This window comes from Zea mays, chromosome 1 (assembly GCF_902167145.1).
Source record: "Zea mays cultivar B73 chromosome 1, Zm-B73-REFERENCE-NAM-5.0, whole genome shotgun sequence".
Lineage (NCBI taxonomy): Eukaryota > Viridiplantae > Streptophyta > Magnoliopsida > Poales > Poaceae > Zea > Zea mays.
Genome location: NC_050096.1, coordinates 277,738,891 through 277,751,400, shown reverse-complemented (window position 1 = coordinate 277,751,400; position 12,510 = coordinate 277,738,891). Strand labels below are relative to the sequence as shown.

General features: G+C 42.1%; 1 protein-coding gene and 1 non-coding gene across 2 annotated transcripts; both read right to left on the bottom strand.

The window, feature by feature from the left end:
* Positions 1-4,805: 4,805 nt before the first annotated feature.
* On the bottom strand, positions 4,806-9,347 carry LOC103643949 (uncharacterized). The gene is made up of 9 exons (XR_002749702.2): positions 8,090-9,347; positions 7,305-7,411; positions 7,169-7,214; positions 6,477-6,579; positions 6,277-6,393; positions 5,489-5,655; positions 5,344-5,406; positions 5,154-5,202; positions 4,806-5,019 (listed from the first exon to the last, which is right to left on the bottom strand). It is a non-coding gene; the product is annotated as an uncharacterized protein (transcript).
* A 1,099-nt stretch (positions 9,348-10,446) lies between these two features.
* On the bottom strand, positions 10,447-11,763 carry LOC109939290 (uncharacterized). The gene has a single exon (XM_020547294.2). The coding sequence runs from the start codon at positions 11,586-11,588 to the stop codon at positions 10,899-10,901; it is 690 nt and encodes a 229-aa protein (XP_020402883.1). The 5' UTR covers positions 11,589-11,763; the 3' UTR covers positions 10,447-10,898.
* Between the last annotated feature and the right edge of the window lie 747 nt (positions 11,764-12,510).

The following is a 12,510-nucleotide window of genomic DNA, read 5'->3' as shown; positions in this document are numbered from 1 at the left end:
ATCTCTAGTTTCAGTGGTTACAACATTAGCTGATTTCTTGTCCTGTGTGAACTTGCGATCAGGGCACTCTCTAGCCCAATGTTGATCACTGCCACAGACAAAGCAACCTCCCTTTCCCTTGTTGTTGTTGTTCTTCTTTTTAAACTGTGCTGTATGAACAGGTTTATTTGTGTTCTCTGGTTTGTTCTGGTTTTTCTTCTTGTTAAACTTGCGCAAGTTTCTCTTCTGCACCACATTAGCAGTAGAGGTCTCCACACCTTTTCCATTGTCCTTTGTTCTAGCCCTTTCCTCAACATCAAGAGTACCAATGAGCTCTTCCACATTGAACTCTTGTCTCTTATGCTTGAGAGAGGTAGCAAAGTCCTTCCAAGAAGGTGGCAACTTGGCGATTATACCGCCAGCCACAAACTTGTCAGGCAAAGGACAAGGAAAAAGTTCAAGTTCCTTGGCTAGTGCCTGAAACTCATGAGCCTGTTCCACTACAGATCGGTTCTCAACCATCTTGTAGTCATACAGCTGCTCCATGAGATACAGCTTGCTACCAGCGTCAGTAACTCCAAACTTTCCAACAAGTGCATCCCACAACTCTTTCCCTGTAGGAAGGATGATATAGCTTTTCTGGAATTTTGTGTCAAGTGCGCTAATCACTACTCCTCGAAAGAGGTTGTCATCAGCCTTAAACTTAGCCTCATCCTCAGGAGGTAAGTTGGCAGGCTTGCCCTCAGCGGCATAATAACATGACATTGCAGTTAGCCACAGTTCCATCTTAGCTTTCCATATCAAGAAGTTTTTACCATCAAAAGGATCAGGCTTCAGCACAGCAGCAAAACCTCTGATAGAAAAATGCCTAACATTAGGTTTTTGGATTGTTAGAATTATAGGCATTTTCCATATCATTTTAATTCTATAAATTAACATTGTAATGATGACGTATGAATAATTAACCATAGAAATCGTGATCTTAAATTGATCCATACCAATATGGATCAAGAGAACATAAAGCATATAAATATAATAAGTATATAAGCATGTTTCATGAATTATTACAGAACAACTGAAAGTAAACAGATAGTAATATAAACAGAGTGACTGTAAAATTAAAACAGATAGATATAACATATTATAATATGACAGAATAGAGCTACGTACGACATATATAATATGCAGAATATAAAACAATAACGAACTGAATTGATCATACCCTCCCATGCGCTCCGATGATCCTGAACCTTGTCCAACTTCTCTTGCCATCCGGTACGAAATGAAGACGCCAGGAACCAGTGAAGAAGACAACGACGGACGTTGGGCAGTCGCGTAGACGCTCCCCAAAAACCTAATTGTCGATCCCCCGTGCAAGGTCTCGAACGGCACCGGCTTCGGAGGCACCTGCCCTCTCGCTTCTCTGTGCGCGCAGAGTCACGAGATGGAAATACCCTCACTCGGCGGCTGGACTGTGATTCTGAAAATGTTTCTCGCGTGTACCGAGTGACAGGGGTGCTCCTCTATTTAACCTCTCGCAGAGGGAAGCTGAAGGAGAAGGGTCACTCGGCTAATCACTCCAATAGTCAGTCAGCCCTCGCCGAGTCATGCCATGAGTCGGCCAGCTGAAGGATCACTCGGCTGATGAAGAGACAGGGTCACTCGGCTGACGAAGAGACAGAGTCACTCGGCTGACGAAGAGACAGGCAACTGAAAGGTTAACGCGGTTAGTGAGTGCTAAAAATTAACACAACCACACCACGCCCGCCCGCCCGCTCGCCTGCCACGCCACGCCACGCCACGCCACGCCCGGCCGGCGGCGGTGGCGGCGCGCGCGTGTGTGGCACGCTCTTGTCCATTTCTTGACTTCTCAAGTTAAGTGGAATAAATCCCACCATATAAGTCAAGCCAACAGACCCTTGGACTTCCAATGTGGTACTATTGGTATTCTCCACCATTACACACCTTAGAGTTTATTCAATAAATGGGCCAAGCCCATAAAAGATCCAACAACTCGCACTGCTTATTGTTGGGTCCTTCCCTTTATATTGAGCTCAAGTCATACCATGGCCAATAGTGCATGATGTGTCCATACTTTTCTATGAAGTTAGCTATGATCGTTTTCCAAGTTGAGACAAGATCTTTTTCTCCCATCACTCGAGTCATCGTCCCATCACTTAGGTTGATGGTGAAGAGCGTGCCATATGTGCTCTAGTTTGAACTCAGTTTCTCTAAGTTTGCTGCGAAAACTTTCCTTGGCCGCTTCAAGCAACATAGCATCATCTTCTCCACTCGGTTGAGTCGTGTACAAGTAGTTATAGATACCATTAAAGAGAGTGATCTTTTGATTGCTTATCGACTACCAATCCTATATATAGTTGTTTGGAGGTAAAGTGGTGAGGAGATTTTATGGTGGAGTTATATGTGTTGGCTATTTGCCTCTAGAACACTGATCCAACTTACTATTGCTACCAATGAGATCCACCGAGTGCAGTAGCCTCGCGTGCACCTAAAAATATAAACTAAAAAAATATTTTGGACCTAAAAATGTGTGGAATTTGAAAAAAATGTACTTGCTAGTATTTTGTCCTCTATCTTTGTCGAGTCCCTTCGCTATTAGAATTGTGGAGCACTAGAGTAATCAGACTAGTTCGAAGCGGCATCACTATCGCTGCTTGGGGGGTACTGTCATGGCTGCAGGATGACAACATGGAGGAGGACCACCATATAGGGGAGGAGCACCAAACGGGAAAGAGAATGGAGGATGAGCGCCATATGAAACATAATATTGAGGAGGAGCACTATATGATCCATATAGAGGAGCACCATATGGGACATCATATGGAGGAGGAGCACTATACGATCCATATGAAGGAGCACCATATGGATATCTATATGTGTATGGAGGAGAGTATGGATAAGTGAATGATGGAGGAGGAGCAGTGTTGGAGGTAGGAGCTTGAGTGAGAGGAGGAGCGTCGGTGGTAGGTTCATTATTAGGAGTAGGAGCATCTATGGAAGGTAAGTAGGGACACAGAGAAGGATATGTGTATGGAAACCTGGTTGTGGAGTGAAGGAACAAGAGAAGGATATGTGTATGGAAACCTGGTTGTGGAGTGAAGGAACAAAGATGGACAAAAACATCCTCTCGACGATGACGTACGTGAGAAAGACCATCAAAAAAATGTCCCCACACCGCCAGGGTGTCGGTAAGTTGTGAAGGCCGATTGTTGAGCAAGTCAATGAAGATTTGAAAGTTTGAACTGCACCTAGAATCTATATTGAAATAGAGAGTGAGAAGTTACAATATGAGGAAGATGTGAGAAATGGAGAATGAGGGGTGTGAATGAACCTAAGTACCCCTCTATTTATAGGTCGATTTCTAGGATTTGTTTCGATTTTTTTTCCGGACTCTAACTTTAAAGGTGTAATTGTCGCGTGCCCACGCTCTTGTGTTCCAAATTTCTCCCTAGACAAAAAAGTAAAAATATTTTATAGAGTTAGAGTGTAAATAAAATATAGAAAAACTGATGCAAAATACTAGAAAAATATAGAAAAATAAATTTATATATATAGATGACCCTTGAAAATAATGATTTCGAAAGTAAGTTTTCTCGATGATGCTCTAACCTCGCGTGGTCGTGTGACACGTGTATGGTGAGCAGTTGAGGATATCATCATTATGTTATGTAAAGAGTGCTACTACTATATTTATACAAAATCTTATGTGGTATCCGAGCTAGCCGGCTCGGCAATGTCCTGGCTTGCACGTGAAATGACGGAGGTAGAGTTGGCACAGGCCAGGCCGGGGTCCCGAATCCCAGTCGAGTTCGTGTAGGTGATAATTGATCCTCTCTTCGATCGTCACCGACTCTCCGTTGACAACGATGGAACCAGGAACCATGATTTTTCCTGTGCAATTCCGGAGTGTGGTGCCTAGTCCCCGGTGGCCGGTGATGGGCACGTTAGCTAGTTGGACACACATGGACCACTCCTCTGTCCATGACCATGCGGCTATGCATGCGCATGCTTCCATCATGATCCTATCCCGGCCCCCCGGACCCATGTGCCATTACTGGACGCGATTGCTACAGGGCCAGAAAACGCGACAAGGACACCGGAGCAGTACGTAATGAATGTGCGCGGTGCCAAGGATCGTCTGGAGATCAGGCCGGCCGGCGGGCGGGCGATGTGTCGACGACGACGGCCGCGGCGCCGCGCGCGTGCTGCGACGAGCCGACGACACGGATTGGAGTCCGCGGGTCACCAACAGCGCTGACTTCAACATTTACATACATGTCATCTAACTTATAAAAACATATTTTATTTTACTACCACCGCCCAATTGATTATGCGCGCGCGTAATGAAAAAGCAAACAAATTAATCAACTGAGCCCGCGCGTGAGTAAAAAGGAAACAAATCAACGTCAACAAACAGCGAACAAGGCGCAAACTTGCAGGTTTATTCCTTTGCGCGCGCGCATGCGAAAAGAGAAAGAGGTGCATATGCCGGACTATTGATCGCTCGAAACCTTCGCGTGCTCGTTTGTTTCCACCTGCTCAACGCTTGCCACGTCGAATATGGCAGGCAATGAGGCAAAGGCCAGTGGCTCGAACTCGAAGTGGGAAGTCGGAACAAAAAAACGCATGGTTGAGGCGGCTGCTTTGCATTTTTATTTATTTTACTAGGTATATGCCCGTGCGTTGCTACGGAATCAATATGATAAAATCCATAGATATGTAAAAACACTAATTGTTATTCTATATTCTTTCTAGCATCACTCATATTGGATGTTTACATACTTAAAAGATATAACAAAATGTCCGTTCATTGCTATAGAGATGAGCGCGAATGTGGTTTCAAGGAAACAACCATACAATGCAATACTTAAATAGAAAATAACAATTAAAAATCTACAACAAAATATAACATAAAGATAAATAATGTATGAAACACCATCGTAGAATAACATATTTACTCTTTGACTCTTTGTTGATGGTTCCAAGTGCAGGAGTACTTGGAGAACTGATCCTGAGTCTCTGACCATCAGAAAGATGCACTACCGTCGATCAGTTTCAACGATGCAAAAAAAGAAATGACGAAAGAAACATAGGCTGCATGAAACTTCAGTAGAGCAAATGATGTTAGAAACATAGCATAAAAAGTGAATAACCTTGTCAGCAGCTGCTTGTAGCGTGACATGGTCACCCCATTCACCATACCTGGAAAAGATTATTTTCAATAATACAACAGTCAGAAAAATCACAAATTCAAGGACTTGCAGGGCACAAATGACGTTTTAACAGAGAATGTGAATACCAAACCAAAAATGACTCAGACAAAAGAAAACAGATGTGACTTACATGTAGCAACAAAGGAATGCGCCAGATATTGGAAACATCATACAAAGTGATAATATTTGCTGCCTGCAAAAAAACAATGAAGAAATAACTTCCTGGAGTGAAGTATCTACAACATATGAAGCTTTGAATTAAAATGTTTCCCTACCGGAACATGGCAAAAAATGGGAGAGTTTCTCCTTCACATTTTCCTCTCTAATTCCTTTTATACACAGTTTTAGTTATAAGTACTGTCAAGGGACTCTTTTGACAACTGAATCCATGCTTTTGACCAGAGCTAGAACTCTCCTCCTAAATGTTTGGCAAGCTTGCTGTCTGAGAAAATAAAGGATTAAATGTCAAGTATCCGTAAGAAAATAGCAGGCCCATTTCCTCGCCAAGCAAAACAAATATCTACATTACCTATATCATTCTCTACCAACGCCATTGAGCCACAAACAAGTTGACTGATTAGAATATGTTACAGGCCCCAAAAAATATTCAGCTTGCATAATGGCATTAAACTGGCCATTATACAACCACATATCATTTTTCATCATCACACTACTTTAATCATATTCTAATCAATAATTTTGCTAATATAGAACAAACAAAATTTTGTTAATTATATTCTAATTAATAGGCTTGCAGGTACCACCACACCAGGAAGTAGAACAACTCAAAACATTCATAAAACATAAACTGGGATGTGTGTATCCCAAGTCCCAACTTCAGTCTCAATTGAGTTATCCACCTATGTTTTGCCACTAAATAAATGCATGTAAAGCCAATCATATCATATTTATTTTTAGGACTGGTAAAATTAGGGAAGCTATCAACACTCACATCAATGCACCGAACATCCAAATTCACTAAGAATGTAATATATACATCTGTAAATTCCCACAGAGCACAGATATGGTCATAACATTGCAAAGTAACAAAATTTTCTGTTACCTCAATTGGATGTGAACCTGCAAGAGCATCCAACTTGAAACCTATTGTAGATTCCTCTAGAAACTGAGTCCAAACATTCCATTCAGGAAAGAACTGATCTGCAGCTAAGTAAGACACCTGCAGTGGAAAGAAAAATATTATATGAACAACATAAATTATATAGATCTTTGCAATTACTTATTTTTGTTCTAATTTATTACCCAAGTCGCAAAGCCCTCATTAAGCCACATATGTCCACCATTCCATTGTGACAAAATTTCCAAACCATTGATGAGCTAATTCATGAGCTACAACAACTGCAACCTGGATAGAGAAATATACAAATAGCAAAACATCATTATATATAGTTGGTGTGACAACACATGGGAATAAAACAGCTATTGCAAATTTGATCAAACCACTACAAAAAAAATATCGCATCTTTCTGCACTAATGACTATTAAATTATTTGGCAAAAAGAAAATTGATGTGCAGTCACGTTCAGCATTGTCCATTGTGGCCTGATTCAAATGGTTTTACATGTCATGAGAAGATACATAATTACACATTATCAACTTAGTATATAAGTACAGTAATTGAAATAATACAATATAGCTGATTCCTAATAAAACAGCTACTCCAGATAGTTATACAGCTGAACAAAGGTGAAGAGAACAGAGTTAACTTCTTATGTAATATAGCTGATTGTAACACAAGTAGCCTCTTTGTATGAGTCCTCACACAAAGACAATGTATGCAGATAAACAGAATAAAAACCTTGTTATCTTTAGGATACAAATTTGAATTTTTTGTAAAAGATGCCAGCGTCCCTTTTAAAAAATAGCACCATAATGAAAGAAATGTGTATAAAAAACAGCAAGAGACATCATTTGACAAGCAATGCTGGGGAAACCTGATGAGAAAGTGGTTTAAAACCTGTACTGTATGCACCATTAGGACTGCCATAAAATAAGAATTCTGCTTGTTAGAATATTAAGAGTAATGGGAGGCTGAAAATATGGTTTCATCAGATACAACAATGCACATACCTCCTGCAATCAGGAACCCCAGATTCAATGCTGGGCGCGTGCTTCTGGGCAACTGGCCCTAATCGTGGTGATCTCCCTCTTAATGTTTATTTTTGTGGCCTTGGTTCCTGCATGGGTTCCGACTACCGACTGATGACCTCAGCGAACAAGCAAACACAGCCATGGATCAAATGAAATTAAGTCCAGCACGCAGGTGATTAATTGGAAGGCGAGGCACGCCCAAGAAGAAAACCAATCTTTGGTTGCGAGTTGCATTTTCTAGAATGCTGCGTGTTCGAATAATTTCATTTATCAAGAGCGTTTATATATATATGCTGGATTGTAATAAAAAAGATTTATAAAGCTATTGTCCTGACAATGGAAGCATGGAGCCAACCTATGCCTCTAACAGGGAGACAACACCTGCTGCTAGTCTATTTGGTTGACAAGAAATGAGATAGTTTTTGAAAATTGTGAACTTAAAAATTACCTTGTGTAGTACCTAAAACACAAGCTTCAAAAGCATACAAAGTTCGAAAAAATAGATAAGTGTATTAAACAGTCAAACAAAGTAGTCAATCTGATCTACACAAGGTACCAGAGGAACTAATTACTAATCAGCTAATTTGATGTGATGGCGTACAAGATTTTGAAGGGTGGCGTTGAACGGAAATTAATTAGATGTCTCACCGCTGCAAAAGCTAAAAGACAATGCAAGACGACAAGACCAATAAGAATCAACAATTTGTTATATTGGTCAGAAATATCAGCATCAGGTAGATCACCATATTAGGGTAGCATACTACCTTAAAAACAAGTTATTACTTTCATCCCAACTATTTGCACCCAGTTGACAGCATTTCCAGTCGCCTTGGACATGAACTCTTCAAATGACTGTAAATACTGTTGAGGTCACAAGGGCTTTGCTGCAACCTAAACGATTAGAATAATTGGCAGGTTACAAAGAAGGCATGAAGTCTTTGAAGGCCTTCCACAGTCAAAAGAGTTGAGAGAATCAATACGGCAATACCTTGTGTTTGCAAAAGCATGAGATGGCAAGTGGGAGCCCAGAACATAATTGAATAACTGTATCAATTTTGAGATGACAAATAATGGAACAGTGCACATGTTTGTAAAGACATAAAGAATGCTAGTAGCATATGCTTCAACTTTTAACCTTCAACTTCTCAGTCGCAACTGCAAGCTGCTTCTGAAATGTTTGAATTTGTTCTTGCTGCGTACTGCACGTTTCCTAAAAATAGAGAACAATTTATGTCCAATAGTTACAACAGGAGACATGAGTATAAACCTGAAGCTACAAACCAATGCAGCTCGTGCAGGTCGATCTGGTTGAATTGAGAATTTTCTTTAGATGCAAGAATACCAATGTGGCTTATACCACATCAATGTGCCACATAAATATTGCACAATGTGCCACATATTTGTGTATTTTTTTAAAAAAAATGTGAGTATAAACTGTTAAGAAACTTTGGTGCAGAATCTTTCATATTCTTTTGAAGTTTTATCAATATGTTCCTTAATTACCAAATTCAATGTTCAAATTGTTCAGTTGAATAACTGAATGATCACGATCACCTCAAACTTGCTTGAACACAACTTCAAGGCACTCCATTTCTTTCTTGAGCTTTTCCTTCACTCTAATGGCTTCTTGTTGAGAAACCTAAAAGAGCGTTAAAAATATCACATTTTTTTAAAAAAATACACAAATATGTGGCATATTGATCTGGTATAAGCCACATTGGTATACCAAATTTAACAATCATCTACAATTCACAAGTCCATGTCCTCCATTGCCAAATGTTAGGATAGAATAGCTCATAAAAGTAACCACCTGAACTAATATAGTATCATCCAAGGGAATATGTATATAAGGGAAATATACGCAAACGAATTAAAAGTACACGATCTGATGATGAAAACTTACAAGCTCAAACACACACACGCTGACGCGCGCAGGCGTACCCGTGCGTTGCGACATGCACACAAATATTCAATAAAATATTAGTGCATGAAAATTATAAAAAATGAACAATATATATTATTATCGATCTTAATATCTCACAAATTCAGAGTACCTGACAGACACTTGCTAAAGTTGTGGACCTCATGCCATGCCTTTCTATGCTCCAATGAGGCAAACGTTCATAGCGAATTGGCATGTGAATAGCTATACTTTTGACAATGAGATCTTGTGTGTATTAGTGTGCAATGATCTGTACAAAAATAAAGAGCCAGTTGTTTGCAATGACAAGTAAAATGATCAGCGAAGATCTTGAAGCTTCTCGTGATTCACCAAGCATCATAACAGCTAGTTGGCCATTATTAATTGGCGCTAAAAGAACTTTGTAAAGAATAAGCAAGAGAGGTGGAAGCAGTGAATGTAGTACTCGGACCCAGCGATTGTAAAAAAATAGACGTGAACGGGGGTTGGCTTTCTAAGTATTTGTACCTTGTCCTAAAGCACATGAATTTTCTTTCATAGCCACTTCCAGGAAAATTTTCGGGGTGGGATGCAAGTGTGTACATTTTTCATTCATATAAGACAATGATAATTCTATGTTTCTAGAGTTGTATTCTGTTTGGAAACTATGACAACATTGAATTGGATCTACTTAGTTGTTTTCTGATAAAAGTACAAAGTTTCAAGCTCGATCAAAGTATTCTGTAAACTAAATAACTAATAGCTAGCACAAGTTAAGTTATTCACATGACGTTAATTTCTCAAGATTTCTGAGTCTGTTGATCAAAATTACCCAGCAGAACTGAACCTAGCAATGAACGAATAATTAATGTTAAGAAAATCCTATTATCTGCCATGCTAGAACTCTACGGTAAACCCAAAATGTTATTTTTCCTGGTTATCACTTAAGAAAAAGAAACTAATAAAAGGATTTAAGTTTCTTTAAAAAACTAACAACACAGTTTAGCATCAGCTAACCGGAGGAAGGAAGGAATAGGTGGATGGAGTGGAACTCGCGTGCACCATCTTGCTCTGGAAGAAGGCGATGAGGAGGTCGTCCGTGAAGGAAGGTCGCTGCATCCACCTACAACCAAATCAAGTCACCCAAACAACCGCAAGCACCGGCACAGCCGCACAGGGCACAGCCCGCGGTCGTCGTGGCCTCCGCCTCTTTCCGGCGTGACCATTTCCTCTGGTGATGAGTAGTCTCTGGGTCCAGTGAGGTCAAGACAACTTCTTAATTCTCTGTATGGCCTACACTTTTCAGATTTTGGTATAGATCCAGCAATTCCGATGCACAAACAAACAGTAGAAAAAGAGGGATGTCGGCTCGGCAAAAGAATTTGAATGGACTCATCAGATCCAGATCATCATACCATAAAACAAATGGAGCAAATAAAACTTGCCATAAATTGGCAAGGGATTATGTAAAGAATGCGAGAACATTCAGATTATTCGGACTCCACAAATTCGCCATCTATACAGAGGAGAGAGGACACAGGAAGGGGATACCTTGACCAACCGAGAAGGAAGTAGAGACGCTTCCCCCCATAATTAATTGATCAGCAATTTCCAGAGCTGAAACCGATATCACACTCAGTATCTAAATTTCACTTGATGAACCTTAATCGCACTCAGTATCCCACATACTTGCGCTCGAACTCGTGGAGGCGGCGGCACCCGGCACAGGCGGTCCAGAAGGTCCCAGGGGCAGGAGCGGTGAGCGCCTCGTAGGCCTTGGTGGCGCGGCCGAGTGCCTCCTCGGCGGCGGCAGCAACGGAGGGGTAGGCGGCTGCGGTGGTGGCGTCGAGGCCGACGCGGAGGGACTTGATGAGCGACTTGAAGTGGCGGCAGAGCTCGGAGACGGAGAGCGGCGAGGCGTCGGGGTCGTCAGGCTCGGGCAGCAGCAGCGCGGCGTGGTGGGAGGAGGCGTCGGCGAGGAGCACGTTGGCGGCGGTGGCCACCACTGGGGCGCGCGGGGAGGTCGGGTACAGGCGGGCGGCGCGGAGGGCGTACCTGCGCGCGAAGGGCGTGCCTGCCCATGGAGAGCTCCGACTCGGCCAGCGCCAGGAGGCGGTCGGCCTCGGCCACGGATTCAGGCCTCGATGGCACGGTGGCGATGGGTTCACCGGCCATCTGTGGGGAAGGGGGACTGGGAAGGCGGGACTCTTCGATGGATAGTGGATGCCGATGATGGGGCGAGGAGAGTGGATGGCGCCTTCCATGTTGAGCTGGGGCTCGGTCGCACCTTCCACGACCTTCCATGGGGAGCCAGGGCAAGGTCGTCGCGGTGGGGCAAGAGACCGCTGATTGCGGGAGGCCATGGAGAGTAGACCGCGCCTTCCCTGGAGAGTTGGGTGCAGAGGTCACACCTTCCATGGAGATACGGGGCTAGATCGACATGGTGAGGCGAGAACGCGTTGATTGCGGGAGGAGACTACGGAAGGACGCAGCGAGAGAGACGCGGCGCGAGGGGCGAATCGGCGTAGGGAGGCGGAGATCTCGGGAACCTTCCAAGCTGGGATAGATGGCAGAACCGTGCACCGTTTGTTGTGGACGTCTACACTAAGAACTTATGTAGTAGTAGAGATTAGCGATGCCAAGTGTGTCGTCACTGGTTTGGCGCACATGTCACATGTGTGTCGTGAGCGAGTGAGAGACCAACGTACGAAGTAGTACTATGCAACTACACTACAAGAGCTGGCGTCACCTACCTACAAATGCAAGCGAAGAAATACTTAATCTTTTATTTACTACTAAAAAATAACATTTGACATCGGTTATAAATCGAATGTCACACTAGGTTCTAAATTAAGGCCTTGTTTGTTTCCTTTTCGGATTATATAATCCAGCTTATAGATTATGACCTCGTTCTAAACGTCTAGAGCTAATTATTAGCTAGCTAATAAGTTATTAGTTGAGTTGATGCAGCTACCAACTAATAGTTATTTGAGAGATATAACTAATAATTAGTTGCTCTATTAGCTGATCAGTTCTAAACCTCTTAGCTAATTCTAGCTACTAACTATTTAGAGGTTTAGAACAGGGCCTACACAAGTACCTAATTTATGAGTTGTTTGTTTGTTCCTTATCTAAATTGTATTATATAATCTAGAGGGTAAGCAAATAGGGCATAAGGGTCTGTTTGGTTGGGCTGTGCCGGTGGAAAAAGCTGTTGTGAGCTGTGAGCTGTGGAAAAAGCTGTTGTGGCCTGTGAGCTATTAAAAAGCTAAAACTGTTTAGTGT

Coding starts and splice junctions, on each gene's coding strand:
- LOC109939290 (XM_020547294.2), bottom strand. CDS start 11,588: ATGGCCTCCCGCAATCAGCGGTCTCTTGCCCCACCGCGACGACCTTGC.